The sequence below is a fragment of the Nannobrachium achirus genome (assembly GCF_963921795.1).
Source record: "Nannobrachium achirus genome assembly, chromosome: 13".
Lineage (NCBI taxonomy): Eukaryota > Metazoa > Chordata > Actinopteri > Myctophiformes > Myctophidae > Nannobrachium > Nannobrachium achirus.
The window spans coordinates 10,396,658-10,417,509 of NC_137833.1; the positions used below are offsets into that span (position 1 = coordinate 10,396,658).

Sequence of the window (20,852 nt, forward strand, 5' to 3'; positions counted from 1 at the left end):
ACGCGGAGGGAGGAACCCGCCCCCAGCGCCCACAGCTTCCCCCGGCGGGAATCGAACCCAGGACCTTCTAGCTGTGAGGCGAAGCGCTAACCACTGCGCCAAGGCCATCGCGTGTTTGTCGAGGTCGCGGCGACAGAAAATGATACGCTCCGCCAATCATAGTAAACCACACACACCGGACATTAAGATCGAGTCCAGACGGAGCCTTTATACCATAACGTAACCATAACACATTAACATGAACGTGACATGAAGTGTCAGTTGATTCTGGAGGTGGGGAGCTTGGCCGCGGGGAATCCTGCGTGGGGACGATTTCATTGGTCGGGATGGAGAGAAGCCAGGATTGCGCTGCAGCGATTGGCCGTTTTGGCAGAGGCGCGAGAGATTTGACTGGTCTGTTTTCTAGCGTAGCGCCGGGAAACGGGGACCGCGATTGGTCCGCCAACCTCGACTGAGAAGTCACAGCAGGCGCCACCATGCCCCCTCGTCAACATCAACTTCTAGTAGGTGAATAGCGAGGAGTGAATTCGAGGCGGGTTGTTGTGAAAGGTTCACGCCCCTCGCGGCTCGGTAGCTTTTGGCTATGCACCCTTCGGGCCGCGCGGAGGTGCCGAAAGTTCGGGTGGGAATGGCTTGTCAACTCTCCTGGATTTCCCAGGAGTCTCCTGGATTTTGAACCCCTCTCCTGGGAGTCTCCTGGATTGGCAAATCTCCTGGATTTCTCCTGGATTTTGTATCAAACTCCCAAAATTCACCAGAACACAGGAAATTACATCTACTATGTTAATTTTTTTCTGGGGGAGGACCCCCAGACCCCCCGCTTTAGGTGTGGGGGAAATGCATGCAAGAAAGATCAGACAGATATTCACTTAAGTAATTACTTAAAGATGTGAAATCATTATTAAAGATGTCCTTTTGCTTCAGTCATCAAATCTGTACACCAACATTTGGCATTTTTAGGCTGTAATTGTACCCATGCTAGTAAAGCAAGCCTTTTGGGGAGAGGACCCCCCAGACCCCGGTTGGGGAGTTCCGCGCACCCCCCAAAAATAAATCTCCTGGATTCTGACAGTCCAATGTTGACAACCACCGGGTGGGATGAAGAACATCTTCGATTCTGTCCCTACCGGGACGTAACCGGACGGCGCTGAGTCGGCTCAAGCGGACTTCACGACGCTCGACACAGCTCGGCGGTGTCTCGCGTGGCTCATGTGCACTTGAGACGGCGTGCCTGTCGTCTCCACCAGCCAAAAGCTCCCAAGCCGCGAGGGGCGTGACCCTTTGACAATAACCTGCCTCGAATTCACTCCTCGCAGGTGCCTATAATAATACCTTTATTTGTGAGGTCTGCCGTCCGCCGTGACTCTGTGTAGTGGAAACATGCACAAATGTGTGCGTGCATGTTAAAAAAAAAGGTGAATTTCAGAGAGAGCCCACAACTTATAACCCATTGCCCGGGGAGAAGTCTGCCCTCAAGGCTTTCTGGCAGAAGAAATGTTCCCGCTTCATTTGTTGCTTCTTCGTGCACGACAAATAGCTTAAACTAGATTCCAGGAGCTGGGAGATGAACTGATAGGAAAATAAAAGCACTGACCCTTGCTCTGTCTATAGCAAAGATTACTCATTGTGCCATATCGGCATTACATATTTTCTTTCACATCACGGAATTGTAATGATGATTGGAGGCAGAGATATATAAGCCCACCTATCTCCAACTGATAATATTGATCAGTCACAAGTCACTGCATACCTGAACACATCACTTCGGCTACACCTTGTCAACTTGATCAAAGCAGCAACGCCTGGTGTTTATTTTCAAAGTGGATCTTCATCAAAACAGCACATTCAAGACTTTTACACCCATATTTGTCGGTCCATGAGGGCTGGAATGGAATGCCCCGGCGCACATCTATTTTTATCCCACTTAGCCATTTTTGCCATTGATCTCTGAGCCAGAAATGTGTGATCGCACAATCATTGCGAGCTGGTGAATGACGTTAGGCTATACATGAGGTCATTTGCACACAGATGCAAGGGGCCTTAAATCTAATAATCTTTTTAAGTATTTAATTAAATTGGCTCTCTGAAACCATGCCACTGTGGAAGGTTCAACCTTCCTCGTGTTATTATCATAGCACGGTGGTTTTCAACCAGTGGTCCGGGGACCACAAGTTGTCCTTGGCTAAATGAACTGGGAAACTTTCGAGAACCCTCCGTGTTCTAATGACAGTTTCTCTACCCCAGAGCCACTGCCGTGGTGATCTTGTATGATGATGTGATGTCACTGAACTCATCAGAATCAGAACCACACCCTGGGTGTGATGTGCAGTGACAGAATGTTGCTGCGTAGCCTTGGGAATGTGACCGCATTCCTTAATACTCTCATCTGCCTGACTGCCTGTACCACTCCTGTATGTGTATTACGTGTCCCAGTACATTAAATTACATTACATGTGCATACTATACAGTGGTATATTCCTGTTAAATGATGTGCTTTCATACCAGTAATAATTAGATCAAGATCTTGTCACACAGTTGCTGTACTTTTCGCGACCTCTTTTCAACCTCGTGTCCCTATTTAGGCTATGTTAACTGTAATATTATGACTCAAAACATTATAGTAATTACTCGTTACTCTAACATGTTCGTTTTGCCTTGTTACTCAACAACTCTGGATGCCAGAACTATGAAGACGTCATGATCACATCTATCTATAAATGCGACAAATCTCTGTCTGTTTGTTTGTAATCCGCGTATCTCGAGAACCGTTCGTCCCACCGGCTTCAGATTCGGCACGCACGTTCCCCGCCGCCGCGCGGAGTGCAGTGCCGGGCCTCGACCCGACCCGACTCGCGGTTTTCCGAAACCGGCGCGAAACGTTCGGAATCTCCTTATGCGGAGCTGATTGTTGACATCAGGCTGTTCCGGAGGAAATCGGCGCAAGCGCTGAGTCATTGTGACATCACTTCATAAAAGGCTCTGACATCACGTACGCCACATGAGTCAACACAAAATCTCTGTGAATGTGTATGTATGTATGTAATCCGCGTATCTCGAGAACCCTTCTTCCCACCGGCACGCGCGTTCTCCAGATATGGGCATAAAGTCTGACATCAGAGTTTTCCGCAACCGGTACTGTGTGTGCAGAGATCTTCATATATGGGCATAAGTGGACAAAGACAAACAGATGGTCAAAACGGGTCCTATGACAACAGGTATATTGGGGTTTGCATTAAAGGGTGGGGCATTCATGGGGTTTGCATTAAAGGGTGGGGCATTCATTCCCTATTTCAAATTCGGCACGTGCGTTCCCCACCGCAGCAGGTAGTGCAGTGCTCGGCCTCAACCCGACCCGATACACGATTTTCTGGAACCAGCACGAAAGGTTCGGATTCTGATGTCTGACATCAGGATTTTCCGGAACTGGCACTGTGTCTGCATAGATCTCCATATATGGGCATAAAATGGATGCAGACAGACAAATACAGATATCTCCATATATGGGCATAAATGGACACAGGCAAACAGATGGTCAAAGATCTCCATATATGGGCATAAAGTGGACGCAGACAGACAGATACAGATATCTCCATATATGGGCATAAATGGACACAGGCAAACAGATGGTCAAAACGGGTCCTATGACAACAGGTATAATGGGGTTTGCATTAAGTTTGTCTCCTCCTCCATCTGTTTGTCTGTGTCCCTTTATTCCCATTATGGAGATCTCTGTATCTGTCTGTGCCTCCGACTGTGTTGCAGACACAGTGCCGGTTCCCCCTTTAATGCAAACCCCATTATACCTGTTGTCATAGGACCCGTTTTGACCATCTGTTTGAAAAAGCGACAGAAATCTCATATATGGGCATAAAATGGACGCAGATAAACAGATATCTCCATATATGGCATATATGGGCATACAATGGATGCAGAATCACAAAGATCTCCATATACGGGCATAAAAGGGACACAGACAGACAGATACAGAGATCTCCATATATGGGCATAAAATGGACGCAGATAGACAGATATCTCCATATATGGGCATATATGGGCATAAAATGGACCCAGAACTATAACTGCAGTGATCTCCATATATGGACATAAAATGGACACAGACAGACAGACAGATACAGATATCTCCATATATGGGCATAAATGGACACAGGCAGACAAATGGTCAAAACGGGTCCTATGAAAACAGGTATAATGGGGTTTGCATTAAAGGGCGGGGCATTCATTCCCTATTTACATTGTTCCGAGTTGGCCAGGTCGCCGACTAGACGCTGGAAGGGCGGCCCAGCTTCTAGTACTGTAAATGGGACACCGTCTGACTGACGATGTTTAGATCTTCGCGCTGATCCAACGGTTTTCCCATACCCACATCACTGTAATACAGTGATGTGGGTACCCCCCCAAATTATTTTGGGGGGGTCCCCAGATGATTAAGTTAATGTGCAACATTGTTTTCTCACTCAACAGTAAACAAACCAACATAAAATGTATGTGTATAGAGGGTATCTGCACATTTCTAGGACTTTTTAATACCTCTAGAGGCAGAAATTTTGAAAATAGCCGATCTGCATGCTCACTACGCCTCGCGTTGCGAGGCGTTGTGAGCATGCAGATCGGCTATTTTCACAATAGAACCGTGTTATACAAAATGTAATTCCTCAACCCTTAGTGCTCGTCAGGGTGGGGGGGGGGGGGTCCCCAGTTGAAATATTATTATTTTGTGGGTCGCGGCCTGAAAAGGTTGAGAACCACTGCTGTAACATAACACACAGGACCAGTTTGAAGTCTTATCGGCCAGACCTGCAGAAACATTCCATATTTCACGTAAATTAATGCCCTACTTCAATAATATCAACACACTCAGGCAGAAATAAATCAAAGCCCTATACTTCATCACACACACAAGTGTCGCACAAAAGTAGTGAAAATAGCAGATCTACAAGCACACAACACGCGAGGAGTTGTGTGCTTGTTGATCGCCTATTTTCACTACCGGTACTTTAAATCGTTTTAAAAATAGTAACAAAAAATGAAGGTTTGGACATAGAAGGTTTCCACCCGATGACGACATACTACATTGTCACATAAAAGTGGCAGAAATAGGTGTGTGTGTGTGTGTGTGTGTGTGTGTGTGTGTGTGTGTGTGTGTGTGTGTGTGTGTGTGTGTGTGTGTGTGTGTGTGTGTGTGTGTGTGTGTGTGTGTGTGTGTGTGTGTGTGTGTGTGTGTGTGTGTGTGTGTGTGTGTGTGTGTGTGTGTGTGTGTGTGTGTGTGTGTGCGCTGTGTTGTGTCCTAGATGTTTGTGAACTTAGTGGCCCAGATAACGGCAGCCTTCTGTGAGGATGATAGAACACACACACACACACACCACTATGCGACACACTGCACACATATCAGGCTACACAACCAGAGAATTCACACAGGTGTAATTGTGTGTCTGTGTTCATAGTGTGTGTTACTTTGCATGAAGTTTGTCCCACGCAGTACAGTAGTTGTTGTGAAGGTTGAAGAGTCTTTTTTTTTCTTTCTTTTTTTAAACCACTTGAACCCCCAAAAATAGCTGTTTTTCCAAGATATTTGGTGTAGAGAGAAGAAAAGAGCTGCCCAAGTACAATGGCAACGCCAGGCGTCTTTGTGTCTTGATGGCTGGCTTACATTGAAAATGAATGGTAGCATTTAGCTTTGTAAGCTGCCAATGTGAAAACAGCATAAGGCTTTATTCAGATTGTCATAAGGTTTTTTTCCCCTTCAGATTTTCATAATGTTTTTGCGACTGTAGGTCACAGATTAGTAGGCTATGTAAACAGTCACAGCTTGTCCGTATGTATGTATCTCTCACGCCTGACACTGTGATTCTATGGGTTTGTCGCTCTGACATGATTCTCTGACATCACTGTGATGTCACACTAACAGAATCCCTTTCATGCCCATATTTGGAGTTCCCTGATGTCATCAATATTAAGCCCATATCTAACAGGACTTCATAAGGGAATGCCCATATATGGAGGCCACATACCACACTAACAGAATCCATATATGGCCAATACAGATGGCCAAGACAGCCCATATCTGTGTGGCTGGTTCCTCCATGTATGGGCATAAAAGGGTATGATGTCAGATGTACATCATAGGACTTTCACAAAACGAATAACTGAGTAAGCATGTTTGGGCTTTCACAGCATATCTCCATATACAGTACATGGATCTCCATATATGGGTACCAGGAGTCTCCATATATGGGTAACTGGTCCGATATACATCACTGGACAGATGGCAAGAATTGGCGTGTGTCGCTCTGAGGCGTCTTACTAGTATTCAGATTTTCATAAGGCTTTATTCTGATTTTCATTAGACTTTATTCTCATTTTCTTTAGGCTTTATTCTCATTTTCATTAGGATTTATTGTGATTTGTCTTAAGGCTTTGTCCATATTTTTATAAGGCTTTATTATGATTGTCTCAAGGCTTACCTTATGTCTGTGTATGTGTGAAGGTCTGCCAGGTTGAGCATGGTGTGAATGTGGTCACCGGCTCACGTCTGCAGGGACATCTTGAGCTGGAGCACATTTCGCGTCTGCTAAAAATGGCTCGAGGCAAGGTTGACTGAGGACATCCATTGCCTGTATTATATTGTGAAGATAATTGAGGAATTATTAGGCTAGAGACTGTAATACGCCATCCCCCACGCACCCCTACAAGGAAACCTTGAACCTTGGTGATATCGGTTGGCAGGATTGTTAAATAAAATCCAAGCAGAACCCAATAAATATACTGAATAAATAACATGTCGATTATTAATAAATAATCTAAATTAACTTCAGGCCTGAAATTATTCATCAGACTTTTACCAGGGCAGGGAATATGAACCTTTTTTGCCACAGGCTGTGAAACTAAATAAACAGACAGGAAGGAGAAGTGATGTTTGCATGACCTTTTGACGATTGGCCGATTGACAGTTTGACCTCGATTCGGAGTTCCAGGCTATGGGGTCTGTCGTCATGGTTACAGCCCTGCAGGCTATGGCATGTTTTTTTTGGCTGGCTACACTAACTTGGCACACACACACACACACACACACACACACACACACACACACACACACACACACACACACACACACACACACACACACACACAAGAGAAAACATACGTTTACATTAATAAAGCAGAAGTGTACGTACACGATACAATACAAACAATCAATCAAAACGAACGATGTACAATTGAAGGGAGTAAAACATACCGTTTTTCATGTATTGACAGTGCAGGGATATACACAATGATTGGTCCTTTAAGGTGGGTTCACACACGCGCGGCACGTGCACACCATTGACGCCAATGCGATTAAATCACTGTCCTCAACTCAAACTATGCATACTATGCATACCGAGTGCATAACCCAAAAGTCTATATATAGTTTAGCTGCGCACATTACCTGGTGTGTACAAGACAATAAATCCTGCCACTATAGTATGTAAATGTATTGTTATTTTGGAGTCTTTTATAACAAGGCATAAACTATTTAAAATGTGTGTATGAACACACAACAAATCTTTGTCCAGATGAATTCCTCTACATGTTTTCATGTACCGTATTGATAAGGCAGAGAAGCCTGTGACATTTGAATCAAATCATTTTTTGTCTTACTCTGTGGCGCTGGTGCCCCCAACTCAAAATAAATGTTAGGAGTGCTTGCTAAAATGTTGGAGCACTAACTATGATACACATTATGATTGTCTGTTTTGTTTGAGAGAGAGAGAGAGAGAGAGAGAGAGAGAGAGAGAGAGAGAGAGAGAGAGAGAGAGAGAGAGAGAGAGGAGAGAGAGAGAGAGAGAGAGAGAGGAGAAGAGAGAGAGAGAGAAGAGAGAGAGAGAGAGAGAGAGAGAGAGAGAGGAGAGAGAGAGAGGAGAGAGAGAGAGAGAGAGAGAACTGTTGTACAGTACGTGGGTGTAATTCCTGCTGTTACTAGGGATGGGACGATAAGCGATATCGTTTATCGTGATAAAAATCACTCACGATAATCGTATTGTGGAGTTCAATCAATTCGCCTTTTATTTGCCGAGCTGCATATCTGGTATTTAAATCCTCTATTGGTAAAACATACTTATAATACACACTGTACTTGATAGTCTTTTTTCACACTCTCCCAGGATAATGGAAGTTGGAATCACAGATCACAATTTCTTTGGTTTCTGTGATATGAGATTTTCACATCGTCCTATCCCTAGCTGTAGTACAGTACGTGGGTGTAATGCCTGCTGTTACTATGTAGATTTAAACTCCACTGTGTGTTATGTAAGGTGGGAGTGTAGCGCTCTCTCTGTGGTCTGAAAGCACCCCCCCCCCCCTCCCTTCCCACCCCCTCCCCACACTTAGTGTCGCCATGTCAACGTAGATCCACAGATGCACAGACTCTTCCCACAATGCACCCCTGGGAGAGCAGCGGTATCCATGGTGATCTGTGCTTCTGTCTGAAGAATGAGAGAGAGACAGAGATTTTAGTTTCAAGAGCAGCAGGGATTGGGAAGAGGGACAAAGACGGGCGAGATGCGGAAGAAAGGGAATGAGTGAGGCTGAAAGTGAGGGAGATAAATGCTGACCTGTGGAAGAGAGAGAGAGAGAGAGAAATATCTAGGAGAGTGAAAGAACATCCGTGCACACTGAAGGACGAGTGGAGGATGAAGCCGAGTGTGTGTGTGTGGGGTGAGGGGGTGGTGGTGGGGGGGGGGGAGATGTGGGTAGCAGATGACAGCAGAGAGTGAGTGAGCGAGCGTGTGGGCGAGAGACGGAGAGAAGATTCAACACATTAACAACCAACCAAGCACTATTATGTTAGAACTGTGTGTGTGTATGTTCATATATTGCAACGAGCTGGGATCAAACCCACGCAGCTCACCGGTCCGGGCCAACAACCCCCTGCTTTAAAGAGAGCTAGCTCTGCAGTTTCTTTACACTGGTGTCAGAAGTGGGATCCGAACCACAGGGAAAGTGTAGTGACCATAGATATAAAAAACCTAGACACCTCATTCGCCGCTGCAGTTCATTGGAGCGACCTGTAAAAAAGGGAAATGAGGAAGGCACGCTGTCACGTGCCAAGTGACTACTGTCCAAATCATAGCGCGTCTTAACCGAGACTTGTCAGAATATAGGGTGCGTTCGAATAAACAAACGAACAGAGGGCACACCACCAGTGCGCTCAGTTCCTATATAACCGAATGCACCCTGGGTTACGAAAAGACCCGCCCCCACCTGTTTCTGATTGGCTATACGTAGATCAAGCTCTTAAGGAGTTGGCGATCCGGGTTTACTTTTCAGGATTCAAATTCAAAAGCATCAAAAAGAGCAGGTCCCGCGTTCCAGAGCTTGTGGATTTGCTACTTTGGATGCTTTCTGTTAATATGAAGTGTGTGAAAGGTGTGCAGGACTCACAGCTCCTAGCTCTTACCATGTCATAACATCCAGGCTGGCTTGGAGCCCTGAATCACTGCAGAGCAGCTATATTTCATCATCTGTCCTCTCTCTGCTCTGCTATTTCTGTCCTTCCTGTCCTAAAACCGCCACCATCCCTCTCTCCCTCTCTCGCTACCTCTCCCTCCCTCCCTCTCTCTTTACCTCTCTCTCTCCAACTCCCTTCACTGTCTTTGTCTCTCTCCCTTTCTCCGCATTGCATCTCCATCTGTCCTCTCCTCCGCTCTCTCACTCTCTCTCTCTCTCTCTCTCTCTCTCTCTCTCTCTCTCTCTCTCTCTCTCTCTCTCTCCCTCCATCTCGTCCACTATAAATAACTAATAGGACACACACAGGATTTTCTCCCCTGCGACTGGGTCTGGCTAATGGAGAACAGGTTCAATACAGAGGCTGTTCAATCAATGATGACCCCTCTAGTGGTCAGAGATGGTACGACATGTGGGTGTTAGAGGGAGAGAGAGAGAGAGGGTGGGGGGGGGGGGGGGGGTGGAGTATTTGGTCAGCCTTGCCAATATGTTTATTCAGGCTTAACGTTGCATAACATGGAGTCTATATGATGTGATGATGAATAGAATAACCCTTCTCCTCTGCTCTCAACTATCCTGACATACTTTACCAGTAAGACTCCCTAATCGGGAGATAAGCGACCGCCACGTCGCATACACAAACTTTAGAAGGCAATGGTAGCCAATCAGGGGGGAATATGGGAAATGGACAGATCCATGTTGATGACATGACTTTAGAGATACTGTGTACCGGTTTGCGTGATTTTAGGGCAAAATCTGTAGGAGCAGTGTCCAAAAATGTGTTTTGCAAGAATCGGCCTCATGGTGGCGTTAGAAGAGGGCCATGTGAGAAATGAGCCAAGGAGTGTGTGTGCAAAGTTTGGCATGGATAGGGGCAACGGTGGCGGAGATATGAGTAGGGCAAAAGTGTGACATGACTGACTGACTTGACAGACTGACAGCGGTGGAGGTTTTGATAGTAACTGTGCCTTGACGCACTTGTGTGTGTGTGTGTGTGTGTGTGTGTGTGTGTGTGTGTGTTGTGTGTGTGTGTGTGTGTGTGTGTGTGTGTGTGTGTGTGTGTGTGTGTGTGTGTGTGTGTGTGTGTGTGTGTGTGTGTGTGTGTGTGTGTGTGTGTGTGTGTGTGTGTGTGTGTGTGTTTGTTTATGCACTGATGGTACTGTGAAGGGCCTTTCATACGGAATGCGGTCGCCGCGTCCTAGTAATTCATTTTCAATGGGAGGCAGGCGGTTATTTTGGCCGCGCGGAGAAGTTTAGAGAGAGAGCTGGATTGTGTTAATTTTTTTCCCCACGTTTGGTGGCTGGCACGCAGGAGGACAACAATAATGGCTGCTAGGCGTACTATCGCCCGGCGTTTACTCAGTCTCTACATGAAAGACAGCAGCGGCGGTCCCTTATATCCAAGCAGAAGCCCCCTCGGCACCCGCGCTCCGTCTGAAAGGCGCTTAAGTGTCTCTGCTGCCTTTTTTTTGCGTGAGCAAGCACACACACACACACACACACACACACACACACACACACACCCACACACACACACACACACACACACACACATACACACACACACACACACACACACACACACACACACACACACACACACACACACACACAGGCAATTTATTTTTAGCCTAGCAACACTAGCACGGCTGTTTGACCGGTCGTTGTGCACAGTGGGTGGCAGCACTGCTCTCTCTCTCTCCCCCCCTCTCTCTCTCTCTCTCTCTCTTCCCCCCCCCCCCCCCCCCCCTGCCCATGTGCAGTCTTGAATTGATGACCAAGTTCTCATACATACTTTCACATACAGTATAATCATATGCACATATTTATGCTAACTTTAGTATGTGGCACATTGGTCTGTGTGTGTGTGTGTGTCTGTGTGTGCATGCGTGCGTGCATGCGTGTGCGCACTACCTGCTGTGTCATGCCGCAGTGTGCTGACTGATACGGTCAGTCTGACCAGGGAGTTGCTGACCTCACCATGCTCCAAATGGTCTTCACATTACGGTGGTCTGCTGTGTTAAACTAAACGCTGACGGGAGTTCTTCTTCTTAATGACTGTTGCATTCCTTCAGCCCAATAACACAACCTTTATTCTGCCTCGGCTGCAGGGACGTGCTGGGCCCCTGATTCAGCCCGGGAAAAAGAGTTGTAGAGGCCCTCATTGCGCGCTATAGAGAGAGATCTCTCTATAGCGCTGCTGCTACTCAAAGATTTGCCATTTCAGATCATGACAAGTGACAAGCCAGTGGGCCAATTACATGAGTTAGGCCTATATTTCGTTGTTGTCGGGTGGAAACCTTGTATGTCCAAAACCGTTTGTTTTGTATTTATCATTTAAAAAATGATTTAAACTAGTGAAAACAGCCGATCTACAAGCACACAACGCCTCGCGGGTGTGCTTGTAGATCTGCTGTTTTCACTACTTTTGTGCAAACAGTTTAATTTTTACTTTTGTGCAAACAGTTTAATTTTTTCCTAATGGCCCGGCCTGGACCGGCCCGAGAATGAACCGGCCGTTCGGGAGTTGTCTCGCTTTTCCCAATGGCCAGCACGTCCCTGCTCGGCTGGCTCTCAGCCCCGGAGTGGAGGAAGCAAGGGTTGGGCATTTTCTTTGACCAGACAAACCTGGCTGATGATAAGATCCTCATTTTACCATCTATTTGAGATGCTAACTTGACAGGCCATTAGAGGCGTGCATCTTCACAATTCGATTACGATTTCCCCTGTCAATGATTAAATGTTACGATGCATCTCAGTTTTCTATATATTCTTTTCTAGTGGTATCGGCCAAGAATTTCCATATCGGTGCAGCCCTAGTTTGTACACTCAGAGTTATGTTGGTCCTTGAAATTAAAACGTTTGCGATGCATCGGCACATTTAACTCTTATACTGCTTTGGACGTTCCTGTTCGCCCCAATTCTCAAGAGACCTCCGCGCCAATACGGCGCTCGTTCGCGTTCGTTCGTTCGTTCGTTTACCTTCGCGCTGCCGTGTACTGTAAACACATTTTCCGCGGTGATGGTGTAAAAAAATCCATTATGCGTTAACATCAACGGAGACCAATTCACTTCCTTGTTGATTTCCTCTGGCTGTAAGGCTCTGTGGCCAGTGACTGGTCTGAATGTACGGCAACACATAACAGGCAAATTCACATTCATTCTCGCATGACCCTGCCCTCTGCTGCCTGGCAGACCAAAGTGCACTATTGCACAATCAAAAAAATAATAATAATAATAAATAAATAAATGTCTGTCTATCTACTATAACGTCGCAAAGGTAAGCCGCTTTTTGATGGCACCAGACCCAATAAATAAATAAATAATCTGGCAGTAGGAGAGTTAATCATTAACTCGCACACATTCTCAGTTTTTTCTAGATTTGTTTTCTATATTGCTGCCGTGATTACTGCTGCAACCCAGCATTTCTCCTGTGAGCGCCAATGTCACATTGGATCAAAGACAGTCAGCCGAAAAACCTTGGCCAGAGGTATTATGTTTTCAGGTTGGCCCGTCCCGTCCCGTGCCAACCTTCTGAACATCATATCTGAGGACCGCCTGGAAGGAATGTCATGACATTTGGCTCAGAAACTTCCACTTGGACTTCAAAGATGAAGTGCTTCTGATGTTTTGATGTCAATGTTAATAGGTCAAGACAGGGACCTCACAAAACACATTCATTAAATTCCTTCAAAGTCTTCATTCACTACAATAATACTACAGTATGAGTCTGGGCAGACATTCACTACTATTTACTACAGCAGTGGTTCTCAACCTTTGGGTTGGGACCCCAAATTATTTTGGGGGGTCCCCAGATTAACTTAATGTGAAACATTGTTTTCTCACTCAACAGTAAGCAATAAGTATATAGAGGGTATCTGAACAAGTGACAATTTAAGGACTTTTTAACTCATTGGCCGCCATTTTAACATTGACTGTTTGGCTCCCCTGCCATTTTGTTTAATGAAAAAATTGATATATTTTTTTTATATTGACATTTTTCCTAAATTCTGTATTCTGTATTTTGTGTCATACAGGACCTGAATTGAAACAGGACCACCTCTAGTCTCACCAAAAAATAAAACAAATAAATAAAAAGCTTTTTTTTCTATAGTTGCAGCCATCTCAAAATAGCCATTTTTGACCAAAATCCAGCTATAATTGAAACAACTGGAAATATTGACCTTTTTGTGATCGATCGCTTTTCAAGTGGATAACTCACTTGATATTTGTCTTTATGGCTTCAGGCATTATCAGATAAGTGTACTAATGTAATTATGTAATAGGATTTCTTTTTTTTTTAATTTTCTGTTTAGAAAAATGCAGAGAAACATATTTTTATTGGCTATGTCTGACCATACACTCAGCAATTTCACATATATACTACTGTATATTGCAGTATTTATGTGAGCATTTATGTGAGCCCCCACTTGGGGGCGCTTTCTCTCTGTCTCTATGTGTCTGTTTTCGGTCTCGGATGGGTTTTGATCTGTACAGGTGCACACACACAAATAGACATCAAAGGGGGCATGAGTCTTTTTTCTAACATGTCCTAGAATGTGAAAATAGCAGATCTACAAGCTCTACAAGCTCAACACATCGCTCTGTGACACATTGAGAGCTTGTAGAGCTTGTAGATCTGCTATTTTCACATTCTAGGACATGTTAGAAAAATGTCTCCCCCTGCCCCTAAAAAAATCCTCTGCACTGCCCTGCTAAACAGCTCCTCTGCGTCTTTGCTCGTTAGTAATCAACACTAGTTGATCTCTTGCTTTTTTGGAGGAGCGTGGTGGGGGAGCGTGGGAGTTTTGGTGGTGGTCCACGACCACCACCCTTGAGAAGTGTTGGCTGGAGACCAGGCAGGGTAGTGAGAGGACGGACCCCCTTTCAGGGACCACTTCACTTGTCTCTGAATCAACTGGATCGCGTCGTGTGAACTTTATGTAATCGGGCAGTTTTATTGATTGATTTTGTAAGAGTTGATTATCGTGTTCCCACTGCTCTGCTGAGCGAAGCGTTGAGCCCGCGGACCCCCCAGGGACCCCCTTTTGCAAAGGACCGCCTGTTGACAATGGCCTGCTTGGCTGCTTGTGGACCATTACAAAACAATATATTATAGCCTGGATATATGGATTATACAGTAACCTGTGGATACTAATCAACCATCATCATTCTCAGGTATGTTTTAGAAGCATTTATATGGCGAATTGGCGATAATTTTTTTGTGTCTTGAGAGAGAGAGAGAGAGAGAGACAGATCTCTGAATCAGAGACTCTGATAGCACTATTTCTTTATGGGACTGTGTGCTGATTAGGACAGGGGGACCACTGAAACAGACAGTGGTCGTGGACCACCAGCCAGCTAAGAGATGTGCACACACACACACACACACACACACACACACACACACACACACACACACACAGCTGTTTTTTTCTTCTCTTTTTTTTCGGCTGCCAGCCTTTTGAGCTCAAATGCGTCTTTTGCCAATTAACTGTGGTTGGGGAGATTTATACATTTGTATTGCAATTTGTACATTATTACAGTCTTTTTTTCAAACACACTTACTTTGATGTGTGATATTTTAGGTTCCCTTTAAGATAAAAGGCTCAGAATTTGTCACGAGCAGGGGGAGAATGTAATTAAACATTACATTATATAAAAGCTAATTCTCGGGACTATCGGGCCTGGCGGGGAGCGACATTGGGATTTTCTCGGGACTATCGGGGGAGGCGGGGAATGAGTTAATAGGCCTACCTCTAGAATGACAAATTAAACATTGGCCAAATTGTCAAATATTAGAGGAAGAAATTGTGAAAATAGCCGATCTACTTGCTATTGTGAGCATGTAGATCTGCTATTTTCACAATAGAATGATATACTAAATGTAATGCCTCAACTCTTAGTGTTCGTCAGGGTGGGGGGTCCCCAGTTAAAATATGATTATTTTGGGGGTCGCGGCCTGAAAAGGTTGAGAACCACTGTACTATAGTATGACTGGACAGACATTCACTGTGTATACTAGAGTATTACTCTGTCTAGATAGCCAAATGCAAATGGCAACCACTATGTCGTAATTCTAGTTTCATTTTTCATAGCTTGTTGTGTTTTTGACCCATAAATAGCTGAGCTACAAGCTCATGGACGTGTTGTGAGCTTGTGGATCGGCTGTTCTTTGCGGAGGAGATTTGGTGCAGACTGCAGAGTGAAACTGGTGAACAAACTAAAGACATTTTAAAAAAAAAAACATGTGATTAGTGATGCGAATTAACTCTGTTGTGTTTGGAAGCTGATGCCTTGTTTATGTCTGAGCAACAAATGATCCTGTTGGCTGCAGTTTGACATGGAGCTGTTCCACGAAACCTCCCAGGTCTTTGAGTGCAGCGGGGGCTTTCCTGCGTGCGTGCGTGCGTGCGTGGTGCAAACAGAAAATGGTGTGAAATGGTATGCAGCAGATTTTCTTCTTTAGTGTAGTTCCATGTTCTCACCAGAGGGAGCCGCTCTTGACTAGATTTTGAGATGCACTTGAAATGAGGTTATGAGAATAAAATGAGGGCAGAGCTCTCTCTCTCTCTCTCTCTCTCTCTCTCTCACACACACACACACACACACACACACACACACACACACACACACACACACACACACACACACACACACACACACACGCGCAGGTGTAACTCTCACTGCAAGAACTCTCTCCTGGCTGCTTAAATGGAACATGCTGTTGATGTCATGACCTTGATTGGAAAAGCTGAGAAACCATCCTTGAATTGTGCTGGTAGAAGACTGTGGTTGTACTGGTCAGCTCCCAGTACAACAACAGTAGACTGTGGTTGTACTGGTCAGCTCCCAGTACAACAGTAAAAGACTGTGGTTGTACTGGTCAGCTCCCAGTACAACAGTATCAGACTGTGGTTGTACTGGTCAGCTCCCAGTACAACAGTAGACTGTGGTTGTACTGGTCAGCTCCCAGTACAACAGTAAAAGACTGTGGTTGTACTGGTCAGCTCCCAGTACAACAGTATCAGACTGTGGTTGTACTGGTCAGCTTCCAGTACAACAGTATCAGACTGTGGTTGTACTGGTCAGCTCCCAGTACAACAGTAAAAGACTGTGATTGTACTGGTCAGCTCCCAGTACAACAGTATAAAGACTGTGATTGTACTGGTCAGCTCCCAGTACAACAGTAGAAGACTGTGGTTGTACTGGTCAGCTCCCAGTACAACAGTAGACTGTGGTTGTACTGGTCAGCTCTCAGTACAACAGTATCAGACTGTGGTTGTACTGGTCAGCTCCCAGTAACTGACTTAACTAAACTTTAGAAAAGAATTGCTTATAATGACATGCTCATTGGGGCACCATGTTGAGTGGTGAAAACGCTTATACTGGATATACTTACTGTATCAGACCAGCTGCATGGAGTAGTGGTTCCCTGCAGAGGGCGCTCTTTGAGCACTTGAAAATCCTTGAAGCATTAAGTGGTCAGATGGGCGGGCCAGGAGGAGCATGTTTATTTTAACATCAACCATCAATCCATTGTACTCTGCCTGGGGTATTTATGGTATCACAATGAACACATTTCTCAAGGGTTTAAAGAGCAAAAGAAATGACACAAATCGTTTTTTTAAAGTTTGTCTCTTTCGGGTGGAAATCTCATAATTATGCCCGAAACTGTTACTTTTCACGATTCAAATTCAAAAGTTTCAAAAGTAGATACGTTGTAGATCTACAATCAAAATTAGCAGATCTACAAGCTTCGAAATTAATGTTGTATTATCATCGGAGCCAATTATTTGGGGGCCACTTGCAATACCCGGCGGTAAGGGTGGGCGATATGGTGATAAATATCGTTGAGACGATACAATGTCTCCACGATAATGCCTTTTCAGAGATGGCGTATATATCGTGACAATGAGGGAGCCTTATAAAGAAATCCTGTTGAATTGTTGCAGAATTCATTAAGCCTGCATTTTGATCAACAAATTGACCCGTAAGGGTCCATTTGGTTCCATTTGTATACATACTTGTGAGGGTCAATTTAGACCTCCCAAAAGGAACCCAGAGAATCCCTGGACCCCACTTTGAGGACCACTGGTCTAAAAGTTCTGTTACTCCTTTTTCTTTTAGTTTTTGTTACCTTGTAGGTCGTTGTTGTCCTTTTAAGTAACTTGAAAAAAATAACCATAAAAAACAACATGAAAAAGAATCGTGATAAAATCGTGTATCGTGATAACGCTCGGAAAGATATCGTGATATTGTATTTTTTCCATATCGCCCACCCCTATACCCGGCAGGCCCTGACCCAAAGATGGGGAATCACTGGAGGGATTACTAACTCCTCCCTCTCTCTTTCTCTCTTTCTCTCTCCCTCCAGGTTGGAGGTGCGGCGCCACGTGCGCTAGCTAGCGAGCTAACGAGCCTGATCCTGTCAAGGAGGAACAACGCGGCGGGCCCAGCAGGTGAACTAAAACGAGGCCAGGTGTAGTGAGGGTTCCGGGCCAGAAGGGGGCGTCAGGATGTCGGTGGCGGCGGAGCACATGGAGCAGCACATGGAGATCCAGCAGCAGTCGACGTACAGCAGCGATGGCGTCAACAACCGCTGGGACACGGAGGAGTGGGACAACGAGAACAGCTCCGCGCGACTGTTTGAGCGCTCCCGAATCAAAGCCCTCGCAGGTAGGAGGACCGCCACGATGATGACACGCGCCGTACACGAACCCATTAACCCCATTTAGACCTAGAATTATTTAATGCTTGAACTATTGAAAAATAGCAGATATACAAGCTCACAGCGCGGCACCGAGTGCCGCGCTGCGAGCTTGTAGATCTGCTATTTTTGAAAAATCTTGAACATTCGTGAAAACCTTTTGAATATATGCGAACATTTGTAACTCACATTTTGCTTCTGGGGGGTCCCTGGAACTAAATATTTTGAGATGGGGGTCCGTGGCCAAATACATCTAATTTTGGGGGTCCTTGACATGAAAAAAAGTTTGAGCACCACTGACATAGGTTTTTCAAAAACGCATTAGAAGGATTTAGAAGACACTTATAGAATTGGGTCAAAAAGACTTGCACTCATTTTCACGATTTTTCAAAAATAGCAGATCTACAAGCTCGCAGCGCCCTGTGAGCTTGTATATCTGCTATTTTTCAATAGTTAAAGCATAAAATAATGTGTAATAATGCGTCCCAGTCTAAATGGGTTAACTCAGTGGTTTTCAACCCCCCTCGAGGGCCATTATTTATTCGGCATTTGAACCCCGGAAGCACCATTTGCAAGCTCACAACGTGGCACAAGGTGACACGTTGTGCGCTTGTAGATCAGATATTGTTGCTGAATGTTTCCCCACCAGAATAGAGTTGCTGGTGTTTGTGTGGTTAAGAAAATGTCCCAATGGAAAAGCATATTCTCAAGTTTTCCTCCTGACATACAGTATACTGGATCTTAGAGGGAAAGATTCACATATTTACTTAACGTACTGTAATATGACATGAGGTTCTAAAAACTAACAGTTCAGGGCTGATGTGGACGATGAAGTTATTTACAGGGGTGATCTGAGACCAAACCCCTGCATAGTAGGCTCTCCCAAGTTCCATAAAGCAAAATCAAGGACACTTGATCTACTTTTTTTTCTTTTTGCTGTATCGAAAAAGTACCAAACCATGACACATCTGTATGGAATTGACTCCGTGAACTTGAATGAAGCAAAGTTGGCCATAAAACAACCGCCTCCCTCGTGAATGTTGTCCTGGAAATGTGTTGCTCTAGTTCCACTATGCTTGAGGGGACTGAACTCACTTGAATTCGATTGAATTAAATTCAAAGGGCCAAAACAGAAGTGTACACAATACAGTACAATCAATTAATTCAATACAATCAAAACTAAATATGTACAATTGAAAGGAGTAAAACAGTTTTTCATCTATTGAGGTTACTCAATGCAGACAGTGCAGGGATATACACAATGATTGGTCGTCTTTAAGGTGGTTGTGTTCCATTTGATATCAGATATGGGAGTTTTTTTGATCATTAGTCATGTTTTCAAGCTCTCCTTGGGTGGTTATGATCTGTGGGAAGTATGTGTCTCTACTACAGTAGCGGCCCTGCAGTCTTTGTGATGCATGCGCGCGCGGGCACACACACACACACACACACACACACACACACACACACACACACACACACACACACACACACACACACACACACACACACACACACACACAGAGAGAGAGACTGCAGGTTTGACAGGAGTTTCAGTGTTCTCCACAGGATTATTCTGTGTTTGAGTTCCCAGCCGGCAATTAACTGGATTGGGATTAGATTGCAATCTAAACGAGACACTTTCTTCCTTCCTTCCTTCCTCCCTTCCTTCGTTAAGGAGATGCAGGTGGGATTTACATGTAATTGATCAAGGCTAAGGAGGCTTTGTGTGTGTGTGTGTGTGTGTGTGTGTGTGTGTGTGTGTGTGTGTGTGTGTGTGTGTGTGTGTGTGTGTGTGTGAGAGAGAGAGAGAGAGAGAGAGAGAGAGAGAGAGAGAGAGAGAGAGAGAGAGAGAGAGAGAGAGAGAGAGAGAGAGAGAGAGAGAGAGAGAGAGAGAGAGAGAGAGAGAGAGAGAGAGAGAGAGAGAGAGAGAGAGAGAGAGTGTGTGTGTGTGTGTGTGTGTAATCCTATATCTCCTGCCTACTGTTTTTAGTCTGATAGCTGGCTGCCTGTGCAGTGTCCCACTTCACTGAATAATTCACACCACTGTTAAATATGTAGGAACGGAGTGCTGGGGACGTGTGTGTGTGTGTGTGTGTGTGTGTGTGTGTGTGTGTGTGTGTGTGTGTGTGTGTGTGTGTGTGTGTGTGTGTGTGTGTGTGTGTGTGTGTGTGTGTGTGTGTGTGTGTGTGTGTGTGTGTGTGTGTGTGTGTGTGTGTGTGTGTGTGTGTGTGCTAGCTGTCTGCTGTCTTCATAGTTGTTAATAAAGTTGAGTGTAATTTCTTTTTTTACTTGAGAGCTACTTTTAAAATAACCTACCCAAGGGGGCTTTGGAATAACGGCACTAGCTTTACATAGATATAAAACAAACTCACTTGAAATAGTGGGGGGAAATGTCTTCACTCCATTCTGTATTGAAGTGGTAGGTTTGCAGATTCTTTGTAATGCTACTGACTCTTGAAAACAAAGCATTGCAATGGGTGGATACTTTAGAAGCCTTGAAGGGGCAGGCCCTTCTTGATGTCAAGCAATCAAGATACCTTAATTCAAGTCACAGATGACAAAAGAGGGGTTTTGTGAAATTGTTTATGAATATATTTTGCTTTATCTTTCTAGTTACTCTGTAGATGTATTATTT

General features: G+C 44.8%; 1 protein-coding gene across 1 annotated transcript in view; it reads left to right on the forward strand.

Moving 5' to 3' along the window:
* sptbn1 (spectrin, beta, non-erythrocytic 1) overlaps positions 1–20,852 on the forward strand; it is a 182,269-nt gene that overhangs the window by 36,176 nt on the left and 125,241 nt on the right. Inside the window, exon 2 of the mRNA XM_080741157.1 lies at positions 17,882–18,183. Within this exon, the coding sequence (XP_080597283.1) occupies positions 18,024–18,183 (160 nt within the window). The 5' untranslated portion in view covers positions 17,882–18,023. The remainder of the gene's footprint in view (positions 1–17,881; positions 18,184–20,852) is intronic.